Below are 27,956 nucleotides of genomic sequence, written 5' to 3'. Positions count from 1 at the left end.
GACCATCCTCTCATAAGAGATATCCTACTAAATGAAGAAATGACACGTCTCTCTACGATGGAATGACAAGTTGTCCAGTCTTGAGGTACTCGATTGAGTTGGTCTTGTGCTTGACAAACTCGCCCTCCACTTTTGGAACATACTCTGGAAAGCTATCGACAATCTGGCTCAACGTACCCCAAGACGCCTGACCGTCGATGTCGTAAGTTTTCGAGTTGTTGAAACCACTTGTGTTGAAGCTGTAGTAAAGAATGGGAACCTCGTCGAAGCTTACATTGGCGCCAACATGCGCTACTCTGTTCCCTAAAGGATCGGTGACGAAGGAAACACCAATCGCCGAGGTTAGCGAGTAGGCGCCGCTGAGGACCGAGTAGACACTGACGGTGCCAGTGTTGATCCATTCGTTCTCCCACCAGAGGGACGTGTCGTCGTCAACGCCAGCGAGGTACGGGAAAGGCGCCAGGTGAACGTGCTCACGTTGGACGAACATGTTGAATATCATGCTGGGGTAGAGATGTCTAGATCGGGAAACGCTTTGGTTAGCATTGGCTTCTAATCGGGGCGGAGGGGGTGAGGGTGACACGATGACAATGGTTGGAAGGCAGTATACTTACTCTCCGCATTCTAGCATACCCCAACGACCATAGTCTGTCTCCACGACTTTAAGACCGTCGGTAGTTCCATCGCTGAAAAAGTACCGCTCCGCACCTGACGGGCGGAGCTTACGGCGATGGGCCAGAACTTGTCCTTGGGGGCTGACTAGAGCCTGTGACATGTACATGAAGTCTCCATCAACTTCAGCAAAGTTGAGGTTGGTATATATGCCGGCCGCCCGGATCGCATCAATAAGACGGCTCCACTGCGCATCGCCTACCACAATTGAATTTTCAATATATGAGGGAAGGTGATCGCGGGTGAAGTTGTAATGACTGTCCGATCCTTTAGGGAATCTGACGCAAACTTGTTAGTTGCTAATGCAACTCGGAGAGGACGGAAGACAGTTGTGGGCATTTTGTGTAGAATGTGGAAACAGTGCCTACCCAGGGAACCAGAGTTCGGGAAAGACAACAAGGTCCGAGCCGTTGCTTTTAGCCTCGTTGATCAACTTGATTCCAGCGTCAACAGCCTCACTGATGTTGAAGTTGATACCGGTATAATCATAGTTGGTGATCGGAAGTGGCCAGTTGGGAGGAGGCGAACGAACGAGTGCAACTGTCAGATTTGATCGGTCGACGGTGCTGTTGCTGAATACAGGAGTTGAGAATACGCCGTGAACAGCAGTAAGAGCAAGAAAAAAACGGTGAGAAATGAGCATTTTAGCAGCAGATATTGAGATATCACGGTAGACGTCAGTTATAATATGTTCGTCTTGTTCGTTCTGTTTGTATGAGATCGCCAGAAGGAGGGCACCTGTGTTTATATACAATGTTGAACGCCTCAAAGTATTTATCGATCACAACCTCGTAGCAAACATTTGTGATAACAGCCATAAATACGTAATGTCGTTGGAGCCACATCTGTATGACAAGCAAAAAGGAGAGTCCAGTCAGTCGTTGCTTCGCTACACGTCGGCGAATGACATCAAGGTGGACGGACGAACCCGGGCGGCGGTTGAAGAGACGCGGCTGCTGATAACGAATGTTGATAACGGCCTAAGTAATAGCCGGAATTTACCCTACTTGATAACGTGATTCTTTGACTCGCGCACTGAAGAAGCCGTCCCCTTCCGGCGTCGACGACTGGGTCTCGGGGTTTGATCCGGGAGTGGAAGTTGGCAAGTCCCACCGCTGGGCCGGGTTCGGTGATTGAGCAATCGGCCCGGATAACGATTCTTCTTGGCAGTTCCATTCTCTACGTGATGACAGACGTCTTACGTTCAAAGTATATTGGGGAAAAAAATCGCGCTGCATTGAACTGTACGCCGTCAACTTGCCGGGTCCTGAAGGGAGCAAATCAGCCAACAATGACCTCAGGATCCCACATGATCAAACTTGACGGTGAAGACAACTAACGTTCAGGCCATAATCACCAGCTCTTCAGCCATGGGGTCTAAGGACTAAGATGTTTATACCCGGGATTTGGCCGCTGCGAAGGATCCGCACGGCTAAGATGTCGGCACTTGGGGGCAAGATATGGTACACAAGCCAAACAAGAGCATATCGTAGCCACATACAACGGAAGATTCTGGAAACCAAGCAAGAGAGTATGTATGTACGCGGTTAAATATCTACCGATCAAGAACATCATAAAATGGCAACTTCTGTGGTTAAGGAAATACACTTTAACAAGTCTTACGATGCGTGAACAGAGCGGTTAAAAATATATCTGACCTTCATTGTGGCGTCTAGTAAGATCGATAAAATAGTTAGACTAACAAGTAGTTATACTTTGAACTTATTAAATAACACAGAGACGGAATGGGACGGAGATGGTAATTGTTGGCCAAGTCAACGAAACGCCGACGCCGATCATGCTATTCAAAGTAGAGTTTCGCGCAATATGCGAGATGCTAAAAGCAACCTGTCTTTCAAGGCTACTGTGGCCTGTATGCTGAACTCCAAAAACACCATGCCAATGCACCGTAAGCCGCCCGCGCCATGCTAGGGATATCATTCGCTTCATACAACACCAACGAGACCATCGTAAGCACGCTCAACAGTTCGACCGCCCATTCCAGGGACAGTCTTCAACTGCGCCAATGTTTCAATGTGACCGCCATCCTCCTGCACCATTGTGCCGAGGTAATCTACGAGGTCTTGCGCCTTCTTCGAACCAAAGCCGTGCAAGCCTTTGATCTGACCAAGATCTCGAGAGTTGACAATATTCAACAAGCACTGAGTCCGGGGAGAGGCTGGGCCACTGAACTCTGGGAGGACTACTTTGGCAGGCTTAGCCGATCTCGCTTTTCGGCTCTTCGACTTTGCATTGACGTCCACAAAACTCATGTCTTCATCATCATTTGCGTGATGATACTCCTCGTCGCTCTCATCAGCAATTCTTCTGCGCTTCTTCTCAGGACGGTCCCGAATCGACGATGAAACCGGCAGAGGCTCAATGGTGAAGTTGCTTCCAAACTTCGCTCGCAACTTCTCGATTTTGCTGAGCAATTTTGCCTGCCCTGGGAAGAACGGTAAAGCTTGTTCATACATTTTGAGCGCCGCAACATCATCGCCGCCTTCTTTGGCTTGCCTAGCGGCCAGTAAGAAACGGAGTCCTTCCGACCGTGTGTCGTCCCGCCCACGCTCCTCGTTTTCGATGCGGCGCTCAAGAGCTTCCAGACGACGCTGGACAGCGTCGTTGATATCGGGATGGGCGGGTGCTGCAGTAGGCTCGGTCGTCTTGTTCTCTCTCGACGCAAGGATCTCGCTGACCTTTTTCTCAACCATGGCCTCAAGCTGCTCCGCAGAAATCGAGAGTTTTTGCTGAGCGGGCTGAATAGGCCGGACCGTCTTGGTGATCTTTGGCCCTAGCTCACGGTCCGGACCCGGCTTTCGTACTTGTGTGGTATTGGCGGTCGGTCGAGGGGGGGCAGCCGACTTGCTACGGTCCGTGTAGACACTGAAGGCCTTGACCGGTCGTGCCACATCGGTCTTCTCGTTCGCCTTCGCAGCTATTGTGCCGCTATGGATGTTATGGGCGTTGGCCAATGGTCGAAGCGGCTGACGCATCGCAATAGCAGAAGCACCCGAGTTCGTACGCGGGACCTGCTTGAAGACAACCTCGTTCTCGATTTCGCGGACTTCTATCCTCTTGGCCCTCGAGCTGACATTCAAGCTGCTCAGGGTGTCCAGATGGTAACTACGCATGGGGGCCAGGTTCAGAATCATGATTGTGATACCATTGTTCTGGCCCAGGCTGAGAATACGAGTCATCTTGGACTCTCGGTACGGAATTCGCTTGTCGCCTCGAGAGATGGCATCAATGCATTGTGACAAGACGAAAAGACTCTTGTTGATGGCAGCCGACTCGATCAGTCTCTCCTTTCCGTTGTCGGTGCGGCGGTTGTCTTCCGAGCCAGCCAAGTCAATGGCTGAAGCTGTGGTCTCGCGGACCACGTCTCCTGTGGTTTGGGTAACCTTGACCCTGAGTATGGCGTGACTTCGACTGCTGTGCGCATTCAGCTTCGTTGCGGCCGTGACCCGGTTATTGTTGGCCTCGATGTAAAGTTTGGAGAAGTCTTGCAGATCCTCGCAAGCGCGCTCTGATAGACCGACCACCATGGTCTTGCCGTCCTTTTCGCGGAGCGGCAGGCCTGCAGGTTGTCGCTTCTCAGGAGGTTCAAACAGGTCGAACACCTTGTCGTTATAGATCTCGTAGTATGAGAGAGCAACATCGACGGTCGTCTTGCCGCCGGTATCCTTGGCAATCTTCTTTCCGCGTCGGTAGACACCGCTCAGAAGTCGCGGGATAACGCCTCGGTCAGCCAGCTTCAAACCGCCTCGCATCGTGTGTGTCTTTCCCGTTCCCGTAACTCCGTACGCAAAGATGGTGACGTCAAGGCCTTGGAAGAGAGCCTTGATGTGGGGCGCGACTGGTCAAGTTAGCCAAAAGATGTTTCGATAAATCCGTGTTTCGCGTACCCTCTGATGTAAACAGTTCGTCCTGCGTCGTCGGTTGGTCATAGACGCTGTTGAAGGCGAAGGAGAACTCCTCGGCTTCATTCTTCGGATTCGGGATCTTGACCAACGTGGCTGGCTTGCCTTCCTCGGTGCTGTCCGCGCGGACGATGGTGTCCTTTTCCAGCTCCTTTTCGAGGAGAGGGCGGATCCGCGCGACCACACGAACCGACATCGTGGACAGTCCAGGAACTGGTTCGATCGGAGATGGCAACCTAGGCAAGAAGAGATAGACAGGACGAGTCGTCGGTTTCGGATCGACGCCAGGTGGTGAAATGGCTCGTCGAGAAGAGATTTGTGGTTTGAACGTGACTTGCTCTATTGTTGTGCAAGGGACATTGAATGCTTACCCCCAGACCTTGTCGACAGGGGTCGTGTCGCGACGGAGTTGCCCCGGGCAACAACGCTAGCAGAATTAAGCGAGTCCCTGGCTCCTCTGCCGTCATGGCCACAGCACGTGAGCATCAACGGCATGCTGCCGGTACGTACCTGGTCTCAGCGACGCCGGCTCGGGCCAGCATTATCCCGGGTTTGCCTCCGACTTTTTGCCGTCCAAGTCCAATTCCAAGATCTTGATTGAGAGGTGCTCGAGCTTCGAGGCCACGACCCGATCAACCGACGTCATCCACCTCGCAGATGCTCGCCATGAGCGCCCAATTGCCCTTATTGCGTACGGCGCGCGGTGCGCGACTGGGCCAGAAAGCCTCGTACGTTTGTCGGCAATGCAGGGCCATCCAGATCAGCGCGGCGCCGACGACTGAAGCTCCGAGGCTTGGTGGGGATGTTTTTGGAGCTCGAGGTCTATCGCGGGACTCGGCCGGTGAGAAGCTCCCTCAATGAGCTTGGCCGGGTATCAATGCTAACCCCAACTTGTCAAGATGCTCGCTTTGAGGTCCTCGGCTCTCCCTACTCGCTTCTCTCCGTCACCCTCTCGCCGTCGCAGCAGCTCTACACGAGAAGAGGAACATTAGTCGCAGTTGCGGGCAAGGCTGAGAATGTGAGGCTCGATGCGATTGTGACTATTCCGAAAGCCTCTAACAATGGTCGCAGGCCCAATCTACGCTCTCGATTCTGTCTCCCTTCACTCGAGCCTTCCTCGGCGTTCCTTTCTTGTACCAACGGATCTCGTCCCCCACGCCTCTCACGGCCTTGATTTCCACCAAGTCTCCCACCACGACTTTCTCCGTCCTCCATCTCGATGGCACCACCGACTACATGGTTTCGCAGCGCAACGCGCTTCTGGCATGGACGGGCCACACCCTCACCGTGTCGCCCCGTATAAGCCGTGGGCTTTCGCTGGCTCACTGGGGCAGTACCCACCTCACCGGCCGTGGCCTCGCTGCGCTGTCGTCCCCCGGGCAGATCTACGAAGTGACGCTTGCTGAGGGAGAGGAGTTTGTTGCGCACCCGTCGCACGTGGTTGCGTACTCCGTTTCGCGCAACCCCCCTCTGCCCTTCCGCCTCAAGTCAAACATTCTTCGGCTCCAGGTTCCATCCATCACTGGCCTGCTACCCGAGACGAATTTCCTCAAAGCGATGCGGGATACGAGCACCTACAAGAACCTATCACGATGGTTGTTTGCTCTCCGGACCACACTCAGACGAACTGTTTGGGGCGACCGTCTCTTCCTCCAGTTTCGAGGCCCTACCACTCTGCTTATGTCCAGCAGAGGCGTTAGAGTTGCGGATTCCCTCACCAACAGGGAAGTCAACGAGATAGCAGATGCTCCGGCTGGCGTGGTCCCGGAGGCTGTTGAACTGACTGCCAAGCCAAAGGTCGAGGCCCAGCCTGCGTCGGTCGAGCAGGCCCCATCGGCCATCCATGTTGCCAGCGTTACACGTGATGGAAAGGTCAACTTTGAGGATGCAAAGGACCTTAAAGAATTCGTGCGATAGAGTCGGAGGCAGAATCAGACACTACACCGGCTCACTCGCGCCGCAAATTTCGATTGTAGTAACAATCTCGGCAGATGCCAGGGAGCTGAAATAAATGTAAATCTACTGTGTAATAGAAAACAAGGTCGGGTATCATCACCACGGTGGACGTGGCACGCGAAGCATGTATTCTCACTCACGGCCGGGAGTTATGTCCGCTTCGGCCGCATGGTTACCGTGTGGGGATGCTTTAGCGGGTGGATTTCGCAGCTCACTCATGATTTGATCGCTGTCGGACATATTAGCCTGCTCGTTCTCCGACCCGAGGACAGCCCATCAATCCACCATCTAGTCTTCCACTTCGTCAAAACAAGCTTGATTGACAGCGGCCACGTCTGCCACCACGTGGGAGCGCGACGCAAATGTGACGGCACCCCAGTCAGTGAAAGCCACACGGGGCTGGTATTGACATTTTAGTATGGACATGTCATCTCTATGTCCGATCCGAGCGCCGAGCACACTTTCTCCGAGACAGTGACATACGGTGGTTGATTGGACGAGTAATTAGATCGCAGCCCATTCCAGAGTCTCGGGCCTCGCGTTTTGATCTCAACGCCGAGTCCAAGGGACGGTCTACCCGTTTCCCCCACACCGGAAGACGGCCCCGGGCGGCTGGGGAGTTCAAAGGTGCCATCTCGCAGCCAATACGGGCGCTGCTAAAGAATACCTTTCCCACGGGTTGTCAAGATCCTGGTGCACCAATCCCCCAATGCTCACCGTCGCAGGATCCCTCTCATCCTCCATTACAACTCTTTATCGCTTTTGACTCACTTGGCCGGGTCGAAGTTGCCGTGAAGAGACATTGCGACTCACATAAAACCCTTGAGCCAAACGATGGGGGACCAAATAAGCGCTAAAATGGGGCAAGTGATGAAATATGTTAGAATGGCATTAGTCGTATTTGGAGAAAACCATAAAGCTTGGTCTAGCTTCTGGCACCCGCTTCCGTGCACCGCTTCCGCACGCGCCCATCAATGGGGGGATCGATTTCCAGCGCAGCAGACGATGACACTGGTTGAGACTTGCTGGGCCAAACGGCGAGATAATCCGTCACTACATCACCTGGCCTTGCCTTAGCCGAGCCGCTTAAGAGAGATGGATTGCATCCGCAGCATGACCAGCTCCCCCCAAAATGGGCTAAGGGGCTCGGCAAGCGTGCTGTTAACCCCGGCCACATCAAGGACCCTGCCCCCCTCCTTCACGATTTTGGCCTCCAGAGTTTGCGTCGATCCAGGACAGCATGGGGGTGTTTAAAGCCGAGCATGGGTTTGTCAGGAACTTTTCTTTCTCCGGGTCTAAGTGGCACACTGTTGCTGAAGCGTGAGATGACGGCGAGGCGCCCCTGTCAACACCCGTTTCTGCCTGGGTTCCATTAATAATTGCTTCTGGCTTGAGCCGCATCATGGAAGCAGTGTATCCACAGCTACAACTCTCGCAGGAACTTGTCTTGGAAATAAGAAGACGGCCACCAGCAGCCACTTGATCGCATTCTTGGCCGGACAGAGCATTCAGCACTGGCAGCTCATCCAACCGCTGTTGAGACGGGGATAACACCCAGAATTCGCCCCACAAACATACCCGCAGCAGAAAAGTACTTCTGTTGTAGAAAAATTTCCCAAAGGGGTCAGCATTATCCAGACAAAAGGGGACACGGAAAACACCCTCCGCTTGACGAGGTTCGAGAAACAAGGGGAAGCCAGGAAACGAGAGATACGATACAAGGCAGCTGAGGAAAACAGCGACACAACACCACGGCAATGGTACGCTCCCACGACGCCCTCTCGACGTCGTCCAACTCGTCGACCATCATGGAGAGGACCCCCGCGCAAGACCCAGAAAAGTCGGACCGGCTGCCGTACGAGTCCTCCTCGTCCACCCGCCAGTCTTTGGAGCGCATCCCCTCCCAGCAGCACGAGACCGATGCCAACATCTACCCGGACCCGTCCAACGTCGTCGAAGCCGACCTCGAGAAGGGCGGCTTCGCGCCCCCGCATTCGGAGGCGGGTGCCAAGAAAGATGGCGACGCCGCAGCTGGCGATACGGCGCCGCCCGCCCCCGCCGCCCCGGCGGGCATGAACCCGGCCGACTTCCCCGACGGCGGCGCCGAGGCTTGGCTTGTTGTTTTCGGAGCCTGGTGTGCGCTTTTTTGTACGTTCGGTCTGATCAACTGCGTCGGTGTGTTCCAGGCGTATTATTTGGAAGGGCCGCTCAGCCATTACCCGTCGTCGACGGTGTCGTGGATCACCAGTATGCAAGTATGGACGCAGACTTTCATGGGCGTGGTGGTAAGTCCTCATCCAACTCAAGACGTATGCATCACTGTTTGCTGACTCTGTTTAGTTTGGCCGCGTGTATGACACATATGGCCCGAAATACCTCCTCTACGGGGGCACTGTCGTGTACGTCTTCGGCCTGATGATGACCTCGCTGTCGTCGCAGTACTACCAGTTCATCCTGGCGCAGAGCATCGTCTCTTCCATGGGCTCGAGTGCCTGTTTCAATGCCGCCATGTCGTCCGTGACTTCGTGGTTCTTCAGACGGCGCGCCGCCGCCCTCGGCATCACCGTCTCCGGCTCGTCGCTCGGCGGCGTCATCCTCCCCATCATGATGTCCAAGATGATCCAACAGGTCGGTTTCGGCTGGGCCATTCGCGCAGTCGCGTTCTTGTTCCTGTTCTTGCTGGGTATCGCCTGCCTGACGGTCAAATCACGACTGCCGCCCCGGCCTCGGCCTTTCGTTTTCAAGGAGTACATTGACGGTCTGCGCGAGCCGCCCATGGCCATCACCGTGTGTGCCTTATTCCTCTTCTTCTGGGGCATGTTCCTGCCGTTCAATTTTGTCATCCTGCAGGCGCAGGCCCAGGGCATGGATGCGAACCTGGTGATTTACTTGCTTCCCATCATGAACGCCGTCAGGTAGGCCCCCCTTTCCCACATGGCGACACACGTCGTCCATTTTTGGCGGTGGCTAACGAGATGCAGCATCCTCGGCCGAATCATTCCCGGCATCCTCGCCGATAAGCTCGGCCGGTACAATGTAATGATCTTCATCACCTTCATCAGCGCCGTCTTCTGCCTCGGTCTTTGGATCCCCGGCAAGAACAACGCTGCCATCATCATCTTCCTCGTCGTCTTCGGCTTTTCCTCCGGCGGCTTCATCTCGCTGGCGCCGGCCTGCATCGCCCAAATCTGTGACATCAGGCAAATCGGCGTTCGTACCGGAATGGCGTTTGCTGTCCAGTCGTTTGGTGCGCTCACTGGCAGCCCCATTGCCGGCGCGATCGTTGCATCGCAGGGCGGGAGTTTCCTCGGGCTGCAGCTATTCTGCGGGTTTACGATGCTTGCGTCGGTTGCTGTGTTCTTCGCCGCAAGGACTGCGCAGGTTGGATTGCACCTGAAGAAGATTGTATGATTGAAATGACGAGATCTGGTCCGCTAAGGCAAAAGCTCAACGACAGACACGGGGGAGTAGCATTTACTACGTCGGTTTAGGTACGGAGCTACTGAGGGCCACGTAATCCATAATTCGCCTTCCGGAGGCCGAGCTGTACGTCGGTTAGTACTACTATTGGGTAATTTGGGGTGTAATACCGACGATTTCATAGACTGAATGGCGTTATTGAGAGGGCGGCACATGATAGTTGAAAAAGTGCAAAGGCGAAGTTGTCAATTGGAACGCTTCATGCCAAATACATAGACAGACAGTCATGGGGAGGAGGAGTAAGCATAGGTATAGGTACCTCACGAACAAATAAAGAACCTGGGACAACGCATCTCATCTCCAAATTTCTCCCGAGTAGTTGTCCGTTTTGTAATCTAGAACTCTCGCTGTACTTCACGGAGTTCCCCTCTCCAAATCCGGAGTTCCGTCAGCCAAGGTTTGAAAAAACGCCACGAAAACGCCCTGAATAACCCACGATGTATCCATTCGATGTGAGCAGGATACTTCGATAGAAAATTCGTACTCAAGACTGCAAAAGGCTACGGCCCGTCATGCCTTCGAGCTGTAAGTTTCCAGACAGAAGCATTTTGTTATGATTTCCTCAGCATTAACATGATATTATTAGTGGACATGACATTACACTTATGTAAAATTGGTTATTGTGAATTGGTTTACGTGATATGATTACAGACGAATTACGTTAGTAAGGATGCTACTTCATCAATATAATCAGGCCCTAAATCGTATAAAGAAGGACTGGGTTGTGTCTCTACATTTGTCGTCATGCTTTTCTTCTCATTTTTCTCTGACTGTTTCTCCGCCTTCTCTTCTGAAAACTCGAAAAGGCCTAGTCTGGTACATCCGAGATCCTTGCGACAACCGTGTCCCTCAAAGAGGTAAGCTATTGCCAGGAAGTGGAATATTGCCATAAGACGGAGGTGTAAGGATGTAGTCAACGACTGTGGAAGCCTTTTCTTACGCTGTGTGGCGCTGAATTTGAAACGTATCCTCCAAAGCAGTGCGAAAATAAGATCCTAGACAAGCTTTGGCCAGTGTGAGATGAGGAAAACCTTTATATCTCCAGTCAATTGCTCGGCGCCAGGCCACGACTAAAGCATTCACCTTGGTAGCTCTAAGCTGGTCTGGTGCTTGTATTAGGAGCAATATGAGAAAGTTGGAGACCAAGACAAAGCATGATGAGGACCCTACCGTCAGCATTTGATATGTGAGCCTTTGGACAGAACAGCTAGATAGGGTCTCTATGACAATCGACTCACAAGAGTGCCAAAACTCAGAAAAGGACCCCGGGCTCATATTTAGAACGAAGCCGACGAAAGTGCTGACACAGTTAAACGAAGCGTCGTGTAGATCGTTACTAAGAGCCGCTCTCGATTCACCTCTTCCAGATCGAAAACCCATCTCGGGAATGTCGTCAAACTCCCAATTTAAGTTGCTGCCTGTTAAGAAGTCGACACCCGGCATCTGAGCGGCTGGAACAAGACTTTCGGTAGTTGATTGGGACAAAGCGTCCGCCGTGGTGCGATGCAGGGTTCGCCAGACACACACAATGAGTGTAAAATAAGCAGTGTATATCGTTGCAGAATATGGCAATTTAGCGCCGCCATTCGTATCACCAAGACAGTGATGATCAAGCGGCATTGGAAGACGTTTTCGCCATGCATGCAGTTGCTCAAACAACGGATGCACCGCCTCTACAGAGCCGACACATACTGATGGCAAGTCCTGGCAATTTTTGACGGCACTAAGAGGAGTTGAAGCACAGAGGTTCTCCGAGAATATGGAAAATCGACTTACTACAGCTTTTCCCGCACAGCTTCAGCAATGATAGCGAGTTCAACCATATCCCGGAAGGGCTGGCTAAACTCAATATCGGCTTCGGAAGAGCAGGATACGATTTCAGTCCCATACGCAAAGTCTTTGGCCTCGGGCCTCGTCACATCCCAATCTTTCTCATGGATGAGAGGTGGGCGGCCATGGAGCAAAGACCTCATTTTGTCTTCGATGAACAGGGTCCACCAAAGCCTTCGTCGGAGGCGTACATCCGGAGGCGGCAAGTTGAAATGGGAACAATCTAGATGCAGACCTAGAGTGTGAGCGGCAGCGACAGTCATGCCCATGAGCGTCCAGTCAGAGCTCGAGTTTTCAACAAGAACACCTGCAGGGGGTCTGTGTAGGAAGAGGAGAGCAGACTGAATAACATCTAGTCGGGGTGTGTGAAGTTCTAGCACGAGTGATTCATAGCACAACTGCCATAGCTCAGTATCGCGCGGCGCTTCGAAAGTTTCCCAATGAGAGAGCTCGTCGTCATCCCAAGCAAATGGCAGAGCCGAAGCATAAATTGCTGCTAGAACGTGGACTGGTACCCTCGATAAGGCTTGGGTGTTGAGCTGATCCCACGATGACCCCAAACCAAGTGCGGTTCTTGATAGAACAGGGACCAAGGGGAAAACGTGGATCATGAAACTGGAACGAACATTGGTCAGTGAGGGATATTATACATCGAATCTAATGGGAGATAGCCTACATCCGTAGCAAGCGTACCCCAACCTCCCAAGGTATTAGCTCGAGAAGTTTACATGAGGCACCAGCGCCACCACTACTTGTTGAGTGGCTACGGTTATCTTTCCCAGACATGAATTGGACCGGATATCTCCGCAGTGGAAGTTGCGTGCCAGTGACGGTTCTAATGCCGACATTCATCAGACCGCAAGAACCCTGTTCGTCAAATTTGCAGTGCTGCAACAACCATGGATCGAAGCAGGAAGATGCGCCTATTAGCTGATAGTTCTGATCTCTTTCGATGTCGTCGAGGCCACGAGATTTGTTTGTGTCCGGGCGTTTGGTGAAAGCATGAAATACGGGCGATGGCGACGGGCTCGACTCGGCTAAAGGGGGCGATTGGCCAACCACAGAAGCGCTGGTATTATTGGTGACGGACGGCGGACGCTGAAGAGAAGCAGACGGAAGTTGAGGCGGATCCGACTGCTCAGCCCTGGATAGCACTGCTGAAGGGGTCTGCGTTTGACAGGGAGTTCTGGACGGGTCGGCTAAAGATGCTGTGTAAGGCTGCTGTTGTCTCCGCGAGAAGGCACATGGGGCGTTCATGCGTGCACATCTCACGCACGGCGGTTGGCCATCAAGCACACAGCGGACTTTCTGCCGGCGACAGTCGTCGCATGGGTGCTGACGGTTCCTCGACCGATAGGACCGGGCACCAGCTGACATTTTGCAGGTAAATTGTGTATATGTTATGGCCCTAGGTAAGATGTGATTGTGTTTGGCACTTGGTCCGGCGATGTAGTCCGCCGAAACCAAAGCTTGATGTGCTCAGTAGTCGCTATTGTAAGCCTCGGCGAACTCTGGATGACATAATTAATTAATTGGCTGGTCACTCGATTTCGCCGAAATTGCATCTCACTATCGATTGGGTGAGCTGCTGACTAAGGTGTCATTGCTAAGGACCATCCCACCATGCCAACCAAGAGTTTCGGCGAATGCTCTTGGGGAAAGGAGGGTCCTGTTTATTTCGCCGTCTTCGAGAACTGGCGTCATTTGAGTAATTGGGGAGCAAATGCATGGCTTTCTAACTGCAAATCTGTGCCAGAACCGCCTTCAACATAGATTCACACAGTACCGAATCACTTGAATATCTCATAGGTAATATGTCATAAGATACGAAACAACTTCTAGGGTCTGGGCATGTGTATATATGAAGCGCCCGACTAACCCTTCTGAACCATTCAACAGAAGCCAACATAACATTCAACCAAGAATCTATTAGCCCTTCAAGTTTGATTATTTTATACCTTCATCATCACCAATATATACCGAGAGTCATCATGTCTTCCATTCCCCAAACCTACAAGGCCGTTATCTTAGGGAGGGCCAATTCGTCCTTCTCTCTGAAGGACGTCGACTTGAAGCATCCCATCAAAGGACAGATCCTCGTTAAGGTCCTTGCATGTGGAGTCTGCTATGGTGACTCTGCCGTCGAGGCCGGAGCTTTCGGGGACGTTTTCCCTCTCACCCCTGGCCACGAGCTCATCGGTGACGTCGTCGAGATTGGACAGGACGTTACTGGATTCCAGGTCGGCGAGCGCGTGGGAGGGCCATGGCACGGAGGTCATGATGGGTCATGTAGGCAATGCCAGCGCGGCTTGTTCCAGATGTGCGACAACGCAGCCATCAACGGGGTTTCTCGCAGCGGCGGCTTTGCAGAATACGTGCTACTCCGTGCTGAGGCTGTCGTTCGCGTGCCAAGAGAAAGCGATCCCGCTGAAGTCGCACCCCTTCTCTGCGCGGGTGTGACCGTGTTCAACGGAATTCGCAAGCTTCACGTCGAGCAGGGCGCACTCGTTGCCGTGCAAGGATTGGGAGGCCTGGGACACCTCGCCGTGCAGTATGCGTCTAATATGGGTTACGAGGTGGTTGCCATATCCTCGGGAGATGAGAAAGCACAGTTCGCGAAGGAGCTGGGGGCTCAGCATTATATTAACGCCTCCATCGTCGACGCTGCGGCAGAGTTGACAAAACTTGGCGGGGCTTCGATTATTGTTCAGACTGCCCCCAACCCGAAGGCCGTCGGCTCGCTTATTGGGGGCCTGGCAGCACAGGGCAAGCTTCTGAGTTTGGCTCCCGTGGGTCCGGCAGAGGTCGACACAGTTGCCCTCGTTACTAAGGGAGCCAGTGTTGTAGGCTGGCCCAGTGGGCATGCCCTGGATTCGGAGGAGGCTATTGCATTTGCCATCCGCCATGGGATTCGATGCTTAATTAAAAAGTATCCTTTGGCGGATGTGCAAAGCGCCGTGGATGACTTGAGGGCTGGTAAGGCGAGATTCAGGAATGTGCTAGTCATGTCATAGCCAGTTCTTCAGCATCTCATGATTAAGAATAGTGCTTGACAGATAAAGCTTCCGGACAATACATGTCTCAAAAATCGGCACATCTCCATATCATCATCGAGATCTTGCTTGCCAATAGAATGAACAAAAATGCGTCAAGTGAGCCTGATATCACATGCCATAAAGAAAATTTCTCGTCAATCTGTATAGTTGGGGACCTATACCTCGTCGTAGCTGCATGACTGCAAGTTAGTTCATGTATCCAGGAGCTTAGACATATCTCTCCTCTCGCGGCTGCAGCCTTTGTCATAAGTAGATCAAGGAGACTGTCCCAGTTACCAGTTTTTGAAAAACAAATTTATGTAGTGCATTTTTGGCATCAGAAATTTAGGTAATGATGCATGATTTCTGCAAATTCATTCTAATGGCGCTAGAATTCGCCGAAATCGACCCGTATATTGTTAGCCTGCTGACAAACTTGCTTGGTCAATGGTGCTGCCTTAAAACATCACCCATTCTTTCCGCTAATTGTTTTAACGGGCATTCATAATCAAGATGAGGTGGAGTTTGTCTCATGATCTAACACAATGGTCAATGAAATTGTATATTATCCCAGCCTTTAGCTATTCCAATCCGGTTCTTACAATATAATCCATCTATATTCTGATTTCAAAGATTTACAACAACCGCATTTACAACCTTGCTTTCACTGACCGAACTCGTCATAATGACAACTGCAATCTTCAAGTACATCGATGCAGCATCCTGCAACCTAAAAACGACCGCTCCATTTCTCAAACCGTGGAACAAGGTGGACGGGCCGGGAAAATCATACAGGTTGATCGATTGCAAACGTCAGGTTCATGACATCCGTGGGCGAGAATCAGAATTTTCCATCGATACTTCAGGATTTGGGGTCTATCACGCCCCAGCAGTCGAGAAGTACTTCAATGATGACGTGAGGATCCAAAGGGAGTACTACAGCGAGGTCGAGTACCTTTTGCGACAGCGGCTACCAGGAGTGAAGAAAGTTGTCATCTTCGACCATACCATTAGGCGCAGGGATGTGTCCTCGGTCCGGCAACCGGTACAACTTGTCCATATCGACCAGACGCCAAGCGCTGCCAAAGCGCGTATGCACCGGCATCTTTCGGCAGAAGACGTGGAAGCATTCTCAACAAGTCGCTTTCAGATTGTCAACGTCTGGAGGCCCATCAAACATCCAGCCTCAGATACGCCTTTAGCTGTGATCGATTGGCGAAGCATGGCACCTGAGGACTTGGTCAAAGTCGACCTACTGTACCCAGACCCCACCAATGCGACCTCTTTTCTCGACAGCGAGTCTACTTCCACGAGCGGGTATGAGGTGAAAGGAGAGCAGTATGCTGTGGCGCCGAACAAGAACCATCGTTTCTACTATATGAAGAATATGTCACCGAATGAGGTTATGTTCATAAAGTGCTTTGACTCGGAGAGCAGTCAGATGACCCAGGGAAGAACGGATATCGCTCACGGCTCTGGACATACAGCATTCATCGATCCGGCCACACCAGCTGATGCGCCAGCAAGACAAAGTATCGAAGTGAGGTGCCTTGTTTTCTACAACCAGTAGGCTAGTAAATGTGAGAAAATAATCATCAAAACATTCAGCCGAGCAATCTTGCAGTTTTCTATTTGAAATTGAAAAGTCTTGACAATCTATTGTGGTCGTACAACAGAAAATATTTCACGGCTTCTTCTCAACATAATCAGGATGCCCCTTCCACTTCATCTGCATCACCGCCGGCCCATGCTCTTTGGCCCCGCTCTCGATCAACTCCATATTCATGAGCTTCTCGTAAAATGGCACCGAACGCTCCCAATCGCTAGTGAAAAGCATGCTCCGACGTAGGTAATCCATTCCCTGGATAACCTCCTGCACGCACCCTACGAGCCACTTGCCCAGCCCCTTGCCCTGTGTCAGCGGGTCGACCCAGACGTCAGTAACGAAGACGAAGGTGGTAAAATCGGTTATGAGGCGCGCGAAGCCGAGAAATCTCGGCGTTTCTGCTGATGGGCCGGCATCGGATGCGGACCCTGTGGACGCTATTCTTCTGAGCAGGTCCTCTGCGGCTGCTATAGTAGTGGTACCGATATCGAACAGGGCGAAGCAGAGTGAGTTTTCCAACGTTTCCTTCAAGACGGGCTCGGGGAGTGATTTGCCCCAGTAAAAAGATTCCGAGGCGAATGCCGCATTGAGCTCCGGAACCGAGACGAGAGAGGTGTCAGTGGAGATGAGGAAGGAATCCCTCACCCATTTTCGGCTACGCAGCTCGGATGAAATCGAAGTCATGATTTTGACCAATACCTTTATGAGGCTTGTGCTAGCTTACAGGTGACCTATTTATTCTCTTCGTGTCGTAGGGAAGTATCTCACAACGGACTGATAACAGCGACGGTACGCACAAGGCTTTTCACGACAGTTCTGCTAAGTTGCTTCGGCTTCCAGGTGGTCGAGTTAATGTGAGGATATTTGTCTTGTTAAAACTAAATCAGCTTGGGCGCAGATAATTTCCGCTATTTAAATCTCGGCGTCAATTCTCAATCATTTAGTAATCAGAGACTGCGAATTGATTGGGTTGCAGTTTCGGCGACTCGATTTCGGCGATTCACGTTAGTCGGGTTAGCCCCAGAAGACGCTTAAGCCTGCTTTTGACGGCTGTGGCTCTAGCTGATGTTCTTGCACAAGCCACGACCACAGCCACCGCCAGACACAGCGGGCTCATATGGCATGGCCTTTAATCTTTGCTCCTGAAGCCTAATAATACCTTGATAAGTCTAAAACTTTCCACGGTGGGGGTTTAGATTTCATCGAGATACATATGTATTATAGGCGACGCGTGTATCACAAACGCTGCAAACATGCTAGATGTTTTCATCAGTCAACTTTAGGCACATGATTTGAGGTGAAAGGCAATTTAAATATGGCCTTTTAAGATGCGATTCGTGCATCGCCCGAAACATCAGAGGGATGAAAGATAAGTTCTTCAATTTGGGAAAGCGTCTCTTTTGCAGCGAACCACACATCTCTGCGGCGCCTTCCATGCCCGCCTGCCAATCTCTAGCCGCTGATGACTTTCGACTTCAGACATCCTTCAGCAGGATATGCGACTGCTACAGTCCGGAGATGCCTAGGACTGCGGTTCGTAAGCAGCCTTAACTGATGGCCGCGAATTGATGCGCTGATGCCATGCCAAGAAGTTGGGAAATCGAGTCTCGATCTCGTACTTCTCCCAAAGCTGACTGCTAAAGAACGGAGCGTTCAGAGCAATCCGGTTCCAGGGAATGAACGCCAGGTCGGCGTAGGTACTGTGGATTGTAAGCAATTGATAGATAATCGCCGAGGAGTCACTGACAATTTGCCTCCAACTAGATAATCCCGATCTTTGAGGATGTCATCCAAGACCCCGAACACTCTCACAACCTGCTCGAGATACCTGACCTTGCCTGTCTGGTTGTCTTCGGTTTGTCTGTGGAACCACACGGCTTGCCCATAGTACGGTCCCTGACCCGACATTTGGAAATGCAAGTACTGTTTGAGAAGCCACTTTCCCTTCCAGTCGGGAACGGTCAATTTGCCATCTTTGTCATACGTTTCAACTAGATACTCGACAATGGCGCCAGATTCCCAAATAGTGAAATTGTCGTGGTTAGGATCGATAATAGCCGGCAATCGGCCGTTCGGATTCACCTTGAGATAACTTTCACTCTTGGGATCTTCGATTTCGATTTTTTGGTATGGTATACCGAGTTCCTCCAGCGCGATCAGCACCTTGAAGGGGTTTGGGCCGCCGCCTCCTGTGAGTTATTAGTGTTTAGGTCCGTACGTTTGTATTGATTCGTGCCATACCGTGGACGTATATAGTGATGGGCTTAACGTTCGCCATGTTGAGGTTCTTTGACGGTGATGTATAATATAGCGAACAGAAAGATCAGCGTTTTAATGGCACGGAGAGGTTAATACACAAAGTCATATGCTCTGTCCTACTCAGTACCACCGAGGCCAGTGCATTTCTCTTTATACCTGGCTCCGGACCAAAGCGGACAAAGCTCATTGTTTGTCCTCCACGCCACTCGCTGCCCGAACCGGCCCAAACGTGTGACAAGGATTGAAGCTTCATGCTTGGCTTTCGCTTCTCGCTCCCCGCATCGGCATAAACGTGTGACAAGGATTAGTAAGAGGCTGCATGTTGGCGTTGAGGCTGCCGTTTTGGACCAACTGTAAGACGCCTAGGGAAAATACGACTTCGGAAGTAAAATGTACCGACCATCAATTCGTAATTTATAAACTAGCCCCTATGCACGACAAATGTATCACTAGGAGATGACAATTGATGATTGCAGTATGCAGGGGAGTAATATCGCTTCAGTAATACGGGCATGGAATGGCCGATGGTACAGTACCTGTAATACAAAGACGCTTTCACCAACTAACTTGTTTTACCCCTCTTGATGTAATTGCCCCTGCCCAGCCCAAGGCCGATAATGTGGTGTCCCAGCAGTGCTTTTCTCAGTGTCATTCCGCCGTGCCTATAAATCAGTCCGTCCGGAATAACGAACATAAACATGTGGTTCTATCCGGCCTTTTAGATGGAATACTGCAGGAACCGCGCAAGTTCAGGCGTCCAGCTGCGCTTAGGATCGTCGAGAGCCAAGCCCAGTCCATGTGATTCATCCGGAAGGATCAACACCTGGGACTTTCGCTTGTAGGCCACCATGGCCTCGACGAAGAGGAGCGTGTTCTGCACAGGGACGGTAGCGTCGTTGAACGTGTGGAACAAGAAGGTGGGCGGTGTGGTTGCGGAGACGAGGTTCTGTGCTGACAATTCGTGCTGCACCTCGGCACTCGCGTTTGCACCGATGAGGTTGTTACGCGAGCCTACGTGCGTGTAGTTCCCCTCAAGGGTAATGACGGGGTAGGCGAGGATGCCGAAGTCGAGGCGGGCCGCGGGATTAGTAAGCGTCACCGCCGCCAGGTGGCCGCCTGCCGAGAAGCCCCAAATGCCGAGCTTGCTAGTGCGGTTCTGCTCGCGGATGTATTCCAGGGCGTCAAGCGCCTCAACCTGGGGCTTCGGGTAGATTGGGGCGGTTGCGTTTGAGACCGTGGTGTAGTCGAGAACCCAAGCATCAATGCCCAGGTTGTTTAGGAAACCTGCTGGCGCATATCCCTCCTTTGCAATAGACACGCGGGAGTATCCGCCACCAGGGCACACAAGAACTCCGGTTCCCGTCGAGTTTGCCGCTGGAAAATATGTGATTTGCGCCGTATTGAGCCTACGGAAGGTGTCAGGGTCGAAAAACTCCGGTACAGGGTTCGCCACGAATTCTCGCCTTCGCGATTGTGCCTGGGCGCTTATATATTCTCACCTCTTCACGACTCGGCGGGGAAATTCAAGAGGTTCTTCGTTGTTGGCTTCAGATGGGGCAGCAGCTACGTTGTGAAGGAGAAAGGCTACCGCCACTGCTAATATAGACTTCATCGTTCCTCCAAGGACTCAATTGAGTCCGTGCTTGGCAGAATAAACTTTGTTGAGATTCGAATGTCAATATTACCTCCACAAGAATGATGCTGGCTACACTATTTATAACGGACCAGGAAGGGTTGAGTCCGTTGCGATATGTCCGCTGCCCGCTTTACGTATCCCCTCGGGGTGTGTTGTCACTGTTAATCTTTACCCGGCCAAGGATAGCTGCTCCATTTGCCCGGTGTCCAGATGGCTCAATTTCTGCGCCTCGTCGTAAATAAAACCCGAGGTGCCGTTCCTCAACGCTAAGGTTCGTGAAATCCACCAATGAGGCCGTGGTGCTATATAACCAGGGCCATTCGCCATCAACTTGCTGGATCTCCGAAGTGGAACTTATTATAGTTTTCCCATGTTGTAGTAATGATTCAAAGGTCGGTCAGGTTGCATAGAGTGCTACAGTTGACACTGCACTAGTATTTTTTAGCGGCATGCCCTAGCACCACATCGCAGCGCAGCGCAAGTACCGCTGACTGCCAGGTTCCTCACAACATGGACCATCTTGCTGCAATTTCAATAGTAGCATTGATTAGCAAAAAACACGCCTTAAATATCTTCAACCCAGTTCTCTTGTTCGGGCTTCTGAAGGAGTTTTGCGTTCTGCTGTCTTGGGATTCAGCTCTCCCAGAACGTATCCAATTCCTGCATGATTATCTCCGAATGGGTCATTACGAAGTCATGAGTACCAGGCAACACCCTCCAGAAGACGTTGCTACGACCACCTAGCAGGGGGAGGCCACTGTCTTCATAGATCCTGTGGTTGACGATTTTGTCATCCTTTCCAATCATGACCGCCACGCTGCCTTTTCTCTGCCTTCCTAGAGTGCGCCAAGTCTCATGTTCATTAGTGAAAGGGGCGTACTGGGCGCATGATAGAAAAGCCGGGACGAAACCATCATGGTGCGTCGCCATCCAGTGCACTTGATCTCCGTTTTTCTGGGCGAGAGTTGAGGATGCATTCTGCGATTGCTGTATTGCATCTGGTGTTGTGACAGCCGAGGAGGCTTCCTCGTCGTTTTTCACAATGTTGTTTTCATCCCAAGGGCTTTGCAGTCGTCTGCGTATAAGTGCCCTGGCGATATACTTTGGAATGAAGCCCGACTTGAAAACAAGCCAAGCGGCGAACCCCAGGTCTTTTTCGCGGATTAGTCCAGCCGGGGCGAGCAAAACTAGACTACTAATCATCTGCGGGAAGTGAACCGCGAATGAGGCTGCGATGGCTCCTCCGAGGGAATATCCGATGAGTCGAAATGAGTTGGTGCCTGTCCAGGCAATTGGGGAGGAAGCAAGGGCTAGAAGAATTTGTGTCGTGTAGAGGCGCTTATCGTGCGGGAGATCGCCGACTCCATCAGAGAAGCCTCGTCCGAACAGGTCGAATAGAAGAACCCTATAGCCGCGTGACACAAGCGCATGGGCTATGTGGCCAAGCACCATTGCGGAAGTGGATGTCCCATGAACCAGGAGGACTCTGGGTCCTGTCTCATCTCCCCACTCATAAACCCGAATAGAACCGTACTGATGAACGGATGAGCTAGGTTAGGAAACATACTGTAGACAGCATGTGAGATTACTCACAGGTGTCTCCACATCACGCGCCCCAGGGAAGTGGTCGGGTCGATATGGCATTTTCTGAAGTCCTACCTCTGACAGAGAGGGGATCAAGGTTTTGAGAGGAGAAGGGATGATTTTAGCATCATTCGAATTTGAGAAGAACCGTGTGAAGACCATAATGACCGAAGTACCGATTGCTGCCGTCAATACCACGCGTAAGCCAAATAGTTTATCGCTTGATAGAGGAGGAGCCATGATGAATAGTTACTTGTACTTCTTATCCACTGATTTTAATGTAAATGACGTACAAATGAAAATGAGTGAGTTATTGAAGTAGAACTGACGCAGCTTATTGAGCGTATCAGATCTCGGAACATATTCAGTCAATTTAACAGCAAACCAGTAGTCGGGGAAGGCAAACGGTCAATAAATATACCAGCAAGCCGGCCTGTTTAACTCCGGGACTGTCGGAAGACAATATCTGGGGTACCTTGAAGTAACCCAAACCTAAAAAATATCTAAATAGAAAGCTTAATGATACTTTAGAGACTATTTAATCGCTAAACCAAATACGGTAATACCTTTGGCGGTGTTTAAATTTGTATTGCTACACGTAGCTCAACCCATGTCAAACTCCGATTCTCATCGTCCAAACGACTTTCGCACAACCCACAGGTCACAGTACGATTTTTAGTAACTTAAAGCCAAGGTGATCGAGCCAGTACACGGTTAGCGTGGTTCTGTTATGAATCCAAGTGTCATTAGAGACCAGTTTTTGGCTCATGTGAGATGGTTGGGATCATAACTAATGTGTCTAGTTCTAGTTCCGACTATGCATAACCAGCCAGGTTTGAACATAACAGAGGGATTTCAGAGAATCCTCGATTAATTTTCACTGCTTTCCCCATCCCCGTTCCAAAACCTCTCTTGCCGTCGCCGGTTTGATGTCAGGAAAATCGTCGTTGAGTTTGTGAGCGGGGTTGAGATTAGCTTGGCCTCGCTCACAATTGAGCCCAAAAGGGACGAGGAAACTGTGTAGCATCTCCTTCGGGTAGAGTTTGTAGGCTTCACGATGAGATGGCAGCTCCGTCATTGTATTCCTTTCTAGATCCTTGATCGGGTCGTGCACGACGGTGAACTTGGTGCCTTCATTGACTTAGCCAGAGAACGCAAGCGAGATTAGGGTAGCAGAGGTTGCCTAAAATTAGAGGAAACTGACCTTTAACTTCCTCAGCAATATGAACAAGTTCGTTAAATGTTAGCTTATCCCCAATAATGTAGCTCTCGGCGCGCCACTTTGGGAGCTCAAGCAATGCAGCAATGAAGCGGCCGATGTCGAACGTGTGAGTGAAGACAATAGGAACATCCCCGGAACCAGGGACCGAAGCAGTGTCGTTGGCCACGTCAATGAAGAAGGCAACGTCATCTACATATGACTTAACGCGAGGAGTGCCAAAGTAGTCGAGAAAGAAGCCATTGTAGACAGCCGTCCACTCCAGAGAGGTAGCTTCCAATGCTGCAAGAGCGGCCTTCTTTGCTATTGCTGGAGGGAAAGATTCGTATTGTCTAATTTTGAGAATCTTGGTAAGCTATTTGTAATCAAATATGACAACGGCTTAAGAGACTCGGAGGAAAAATAGAGGGATCATACTCTGGTAAATATGGAACACCAAAGTAACTTGGTATGAATCGCTTAGTCGTCTTGGATCTCTCGGCAGCACGAATAAGATTCAGTTCAGGCTCATTATCTCCGGTAATGTTGTTCACGGCAGAGATGACGGTCTCGGTGTTGTACTCTTCGAGGATCAACGAGAGAGATTCCACGTCCATGTAGTCGACTGCTACAAGTTGGACATTGGCGGCCGGTTCCGGACTTCCTGAGACCTGCGAATATGTTAGTTGACTTTGGCGAAGGCAAGAAAGATCACATTTGTACACACCTTCCTGGTAAGCACAATAACTTTATACACGCCACGAGCTGATATCGCCTCAACGAGAGCTCGACCAAGGCCTCCGGTGCCACCAGCTACCACAACAGACATGCTGACAGAAATTTGGTATGGATATTCGTGTATGAAGAAGAAGAAGAAGTTGATAGTGATTGAAAAGGTCAAACTGATGATTGAATCACTATAATATAGTTTATGTGTACTTATAGCCGTGATTAATCATTCCGTAGTTGGAATAGACATGTCCAAAAGGAGAATATGTCATCATGTCGGATCTATGTTTTGTATCCGCTAGAACTATAAATTTGAACGCTATTCTTCTCCGGAGACGGGCGGACGGGGAGCTGCGTTTCGCAAGCCCCTCACACGACAACAACAAGCAAGATTAAACAAGCCAGTTAGGAATTGTAACTGTACCAGCTGATGGCCAATTAATCATCGGTTTCGGGGGCATGTAGGTTTCGGAGTCCTCGGAGACCGTCCTTTACCTTAGCTCTGCGTCCTGTTGGAGATGGGTGGGGGCTCTGTGGACTACTCCGGTCGTAATTACATCCCTTCTGCAGCCGGGTGTACTGTTTAGGCAGACAGAGAGAGGGAGAATATCGATGCGTAACCAAGGCAGTAGTATGAAGGCAAGAGCCGAAGTTCAATATTGTAATGTGAGTTTGAAAGCCTTCGAGATTTCTCCCACCCCTCTTTTGAAGGTTGTCAGTTGGTTGTCATATCCCGCCATGTAAGATGCAGTCCTTTCCCAAATAAGGTTCAATTGGGGACTAGAAACAAATTAACAATATAAGTTTATATAATAACCCAAACTATCATCACTCTAACATTGAGAACATGGAAATCCAGATAGTTGATTAAGGCGAAGGCAAGCGCTTTCGAGACTCAAAAAAAGCCCATGATTTGTTGACCGCCGAACATCAACTCCATGTCCTGACTGGACAAATCAGAAGCCAGGCGGTAGTTCTCCGTGTTTTCAAAATCATTCGCAGCAAAGTATTGGTTGAGACCAAACGTAGAAAGCGATGACATAGACACTCTATTTTGTTCCATTCTCGTATCAAGATGCCTCTGCGCGATATTGTGCAAATCTCGACTGATTCGGTAGAATTCCCCAGCCGAGGGTGAAAGATTGGCTGATCCTTCAAGGCTGTCTGCAAAATCCTTGAGTCTCCGTTCATCGTCTCCGTCCAGTGTCTCCATGACGTTGCAGAATAGTATGATGACCGGGATAAACGGGGTTTGCAAGATTCTCCTTTTCAGAGAAAGAATTTGTCAGTGTGGAGAATCGAAAAATTTCACTGCCGCTTACCAATGGAGATAAATATTCAGTACGTGTCGATCTTCGTTCATCATTTGCAAACATTCGTGGTGGGCATTGATGGCAGCTCGGGCATTTTCGAGGCAGTCGGGCAAGAATTTTGGCGTCATTGTGTGCAGAGATTTGGCTCTGGAGATCAGAGTCGCTGTAGTATAATAGCTGACGTTCCGGGAAATAGCGAGGACATCTTCTAATCTCGTGATGGATGCCGTGCCCGGAACTTCCATGTGCCTGACCTGAATCAAATGTTAGACTGAATGAAAAGTATCATGCTGTAAATAAAGATTATCGGCTTACTCTTTGACTAGGTTCAATTGCCTTCAGTTCAACAAGAAGCTCATCGGCACGAATGACCAGTTCAACAGGCGACATGGATTGAGCCGCCCGGCTGTACAGCGAGTCGTACAACCTACCATGTATCGAGGCATTGGCTATCCAGAATGGAACAATCGTGTCCCAAAGTCGTGGCAAAGAAAATGAGCCCAAGTCCCTCGACAAGTTGATATCACAATCTCGGATCAATGAAGCTCTACCCACACGTAAGGCCAAGGTTTTCTCCAGTGAATATACGTGCCAGAACAAGAGAGCCTCGAAGCTTTTGGTTTCTTTATCCTTGTTGTAAATGAGAGTATCGTCATGAAACCCAGCCGCAACACAAAGCTGCGCTGCAAAGCAAATTAACCGCCAAGCAAACCATGGTTTGGCCATTTCAATGGCATGTGTAGTCTATGGACTGTCAGTGCCAGAACTCTAGCTATAATAAGGGGATAACCCTACTCCCAAGATCAAAGCTTGAACATTTTCCGCTCGGGCGGGCAAATTTGCGCCCAACGATGATATGGCGGCCGTGACAGCGGTTCTACATAAAGCTCCCCAAGAGATAAACTGTTTCTGAAGGTCGACATTATCTTTTGGAATAAAGTATTCTGTAAAAAGATAATACAAGCCCGAGTTGACTATGATGAAGTCGGTGTCAGAATAATCGTCAATGGAGAAATACACCTCCCGGCAAAGGTCGATGAACGCTTGGCTCGACTGGAAACATCTCATGACAAAAAAGCTGCTTGGAGGGCTTTCTAAGTATTTTGTTAACTAAAAACATCTACCAAGCTTCGGAAGCAACTCATAATGTGTTACCTTTCAGCTTTTTCAGGATGTCGACAACTGCTGAGGTCGGTGGCAGAGGCATGCTTCGATACGGCGAAATTGGCTGAACTACACGCTTATCAATGGCTCGTGGGCTAGTTTGAAAGCCGATAGCTTTCTGGGAAGCGGTCATCGTATTTGCGAGGGAGGAGGCCCCCAAGTCTACGGCAGACTCTGTAAGCTGTTGTGCAACTTGCATTTGAGACCTTAAAGATGAAGAGCCTTCAATTGGTGAATCTTCTTCGTGATCATCAAAGACAGCAATATCTGGGACTTCATCCTTGTGCATAGCTGTGGCTACTGGTAAATGATGTCCATATTTTGGCTGTGAACAGGAGCACTGTTGCGCGGCCTGTTGATTGAGAAGCAACGACTCGATTTTGGCTAGACGCTGGTCCATTATATCAAGCTTTTCCTCACTGAGTATATTGTCAGATCATAGAATGTATTCAACGTGCTGATAGGTCATACTATTGTGCTGAGATCAGTACCCTTTGTCGAGGCACTTTGGGCTTTTGCCCAGCCCCTGTGAATGTACACTCTTGCGTCGCCTGGCGGCAGTTGAAGCAAGGTACGCTCTTGTCGCATCGAACCTATCATCTTTCAGTCAGCTGGCAGCTCGGAAGAAAAAACCCGCAACCTGCAGGACTTGTCCAAATTCCTCTGTCGGACTACTCCGTGTTTGTGGTTCAGCGTTGCGACCACTCACCTTGCGCAACCGACACAAATCGCACTAGGCATGTTTCGGTCAGTAACGTTTCCGCCACAAGTTATGCAGGGCTCCGTCGGATTCCTTACCGCCGTTGCCCTAGAGGAGTCCATTGTAAATGTTGTCCACAGCACAGTCTATGCTGCACAGCTGACTTTCCGACAAGAAGAATGGCCAGGTTCGGCGGCCGGGCTTGATCGGTGTTGTTCGAGTTGGTGACGCCACCTACCAGATTTTATGTCGGCCGCCGAGGAGACCGAGCAGGGGTGTGTGGGCAAACGTCCGTCTCCGTCTTTACCCCAAACTTTCAAGCCGAATGCGACGCGGAACGATCTGCGCTAGGGTAGCCGTTTGACGTGGGAATCGAATTTAGGAGTGTTACAAGATTCTCCAATGGCAAAAATTGCCAAGCTTGGTACAGACCGTGATCGCATCTCGGATAATTTTGTGCGGTTTTCAATGTCCGTCAGTGTCCTTGTAGTGACATGTCAATTTTGCTTCCGCCCGGAAATCGCCAACGACCCGTACACAAGGAATGCTGGCATCCCTCACTGGCTTAAATTAGCGACCCATCGTCAGTGAGTGGTGCTGAAAGATCGAGGTCGAGATATTATTTTTGTCAGTTCTTGATATCAATTCATCATATCAAATTCATTGCTATGTCTCCCGTATCTAGCTTCCATATTCCAGCGGCGGTTTTGCCAGCCGGAAGTATCGTTGTAGTGACAGGGGCCAGTGGTTCTATGGGAAGCTACATATGCGACCAGCTCCTCGGATTGGGTTACCACGTGCGCGGCATCACTCGCAACGGGCAACGTTCAGCTTGGCTTGACCGCTTATTCCTTTCAAGACATGGGGCCGA

General features: G+C 50.7%; 10 protein-coding genes across 10 annotated transcripts; 3 read left to right on the top strand and 7 right to left on the bottom strand.

Annotated features, from left to right (window-relative positions):
* Positions 1-52: 52 nt before the first annotated feature.
* On the bottom strand, positions 53-1,315 carry EsH8_I_000137 (uncharacterized protein; the record flags this gene model as incomplete). The annotated part of the gene is made up of 3 exons (XM_083267550.1): positions 53-518; positions 615-950; positions 1,041-1,315. 3 exons carry the CDS (start codon positions 1,313-1,315, stop codon positions 53-55), a joined length of 1,077 nt encoding a protein of 358 aa, XP_083117988.1.
* A 1,303-nt stretch (positions 1,316-2,618) lies between these two features.
* EsH8_I_000136 (P-loop containing nucleoside triphosphate hydrolase protein) lies at positions 2,619-4,791 on the bottom strand (the record flags this gene model as incomplete). The annotated part of the gene is made up of 2 exons (XM_083267549.1): positions 2,619-4,531; positions 4,581-4,791. 2 exons carry the CDS (start codon positions 4,789-4,791, stop codon positions 2,619-2,621), a joined length of 2,124 nt encoding a protein of 707 aa, XP_083117987.1.
* Positions 4,792-5,261: 470 nt separating this feature from the next.
* Positions 5,262-6,512, top strand: EsH8_I_000135 (mitochondrial biogenesis AIM24-domain-containing protein; the record flags this gene model as incomplete). The annotated part of the gene is made up of 3 exons (XM_083267548.1): positions 5,262-5,436; positions 5,495-5,613; positions 5,667-6,512. 3 exons carry the CDS (start codon positions 5,262-5,264, stop codon positions 6,510-6,512), a joined length of 1,140 nt encoding a protein of 379 aa, XP_083117986.1.
* Positions 6,513-8,308: 1,796 nt separating this feature from the next.
* On the top strand, positions 8,309-9,962 carry EsH8_I_000134 (major facilitator superfamily domain-containing protein; the record flags this gene model as incomplete). Its single annotated transcript, XM_083267547.1, has 3 exons — positions 8,309-8,836; positions 8,892-9,466; positions 9,533-9,962. The coding sequence occupies 3 exons, from the start codon at positions 8,309-8,311 to the stop codon at positions 9,960-9,962; spliced, it is 1,533 nt and encodes a 510-aa protein (XP_083117985.1).
* Positions 9,963-11,806: 1,844 nt separating this feature from the next.
* EsH8_I_000133 (Zn(II)2Cys6 transcription factor) lies at positions 11,807-13,238 on the bottom strand (the record flags this gene model as incomplete). Its single annotated transcript, XM_083267546.1, has 2 exons — positions 11,807-12,476; positions 12,538-13,238. 2 exons carry the CDS (start codon positions 13,236-13,238, stop codon positions 11,807-11,809), a joined length of 1,371 nt encoding a protein of 456 aa, XP_083117984.1.
* A 614-nt stretch (positions 13,239-13,852) lies between these two features.
* EsH8_I_000132 (uncharacterized protein) lies at positions 13,853-16,466 on the top strand (the record flags this gene model as incomplete). The annotated part of the gene is made up of 2 exons (XM_083267545.1): positions 13,853-14,837; positions 15,763-16,466. The coding sequence occupies 2 exons, from the start codon at positions 13,853-13,855 to the stop codon at positions 16,464-16,466; spliced, it is 1,689 nt and encodes a 562-aa protein (XP_083117983.1).
* A 114-nt stretch (positions 16,467-16,580) lies between these two features.
* Positions 16,581-17,186, bottom strand: EsH8_I_000131 (GNAT family N-acetyltransferase; the record flags this gene model as incomplete). Its single annotated transcript, XM_083267544.1, has 1 exon — positions 16,581-17,186. The coding sequence occupies one exon, from the start codon at positions 17,184-17,186 to the stop codon at positions 16,581-16,583; it is 606 nt and encodes a 201-aa protein (XP_083117982.1).
* An 838-nt stretch (positions 17,187-18,024) lies between these two features.
* Positions 18,025-18,780, bottom strand: EsH8_I_000130 (glutathione S-transferase family protein; the record flags this gene model as incomplete). Its single annotated transcript, XM_083267543.1, has 3 exons — positions 18,025-18,202; positions 18,250-18,691; positions 18,744-18,780. 3 exons carry the CDS (start codon positions 18,778-18,780, stop codon positions 18,025-18,027), a joined length of 657 nt encoding a protein of 218 aa, XP_083117981.1.
* Positions 18,781-19,479: 699 nt separating this feature from the next.
* On the bottom strand, positions 19,480-24,008 carry EsH8_I_000129 (uncharacterized protein; the record flags this gene model as incomplete). The annotated part of the gene is made up of 6 exons (XM_083267542.1): positions 19,480-20,224; positions 21,278-21,548; positions 22,972-23,121; positions 23,186-23,532; positions 23,618-23,850; positions 23,907-24,008. 6 exons carry the CDS (start codon positions 24,006-24,008, stop codon positions 19,480-19,482), a joined length of 1,848 nt encoding a protein of 615 aa, XP_083117980.1.
* Positions 24,009-24,803: 795 nt separating this feature from the next.
* On the bottom strand, positions 24,804-27,207 carry EsH8_I_000128 (Zn(II)2Cys6 transcription factor; the record flags this gene model as incomplete). Its single annotated transcript, XM_083267541.1, has 8 exons — positions 24,804-25,173; positions 25,231-25,475; positions 25,537-25,965; positions 26,017-26,315; positions 26,377-26,804; positions 26,857-26,978; positions 27,095-27,118; positions 27,184-27,207. The coding sequence occupies 8 exons, from the start codon at positions 27,205-27,207 to the stop codon at positions 24,804-24,806; spliced, it is 1,941 nt and encodes a 646-aa protein (XP_083117979.1).
* Positions 27,208-27,956: the final 749 nt, after the last annotated feature.

The sequence above is a fragment of the Colletotrichum jinshuiense genome, chromosome 1 (genome assembly GCF_051148585.1).
Source record: "Colletotrichum jinshuiense chromosome 1, complete sequence".
Lineage (NCBI taxonomy): Eukaryota > Fungi > Ascomycota > Sordariomycetes > Glomerellales > Glomerellaceae > Colletotrichum > Colletotrichum jinshuiense.
This window is presented reverse-complemented; position numbering and strand designations above follow the sequence as displayed.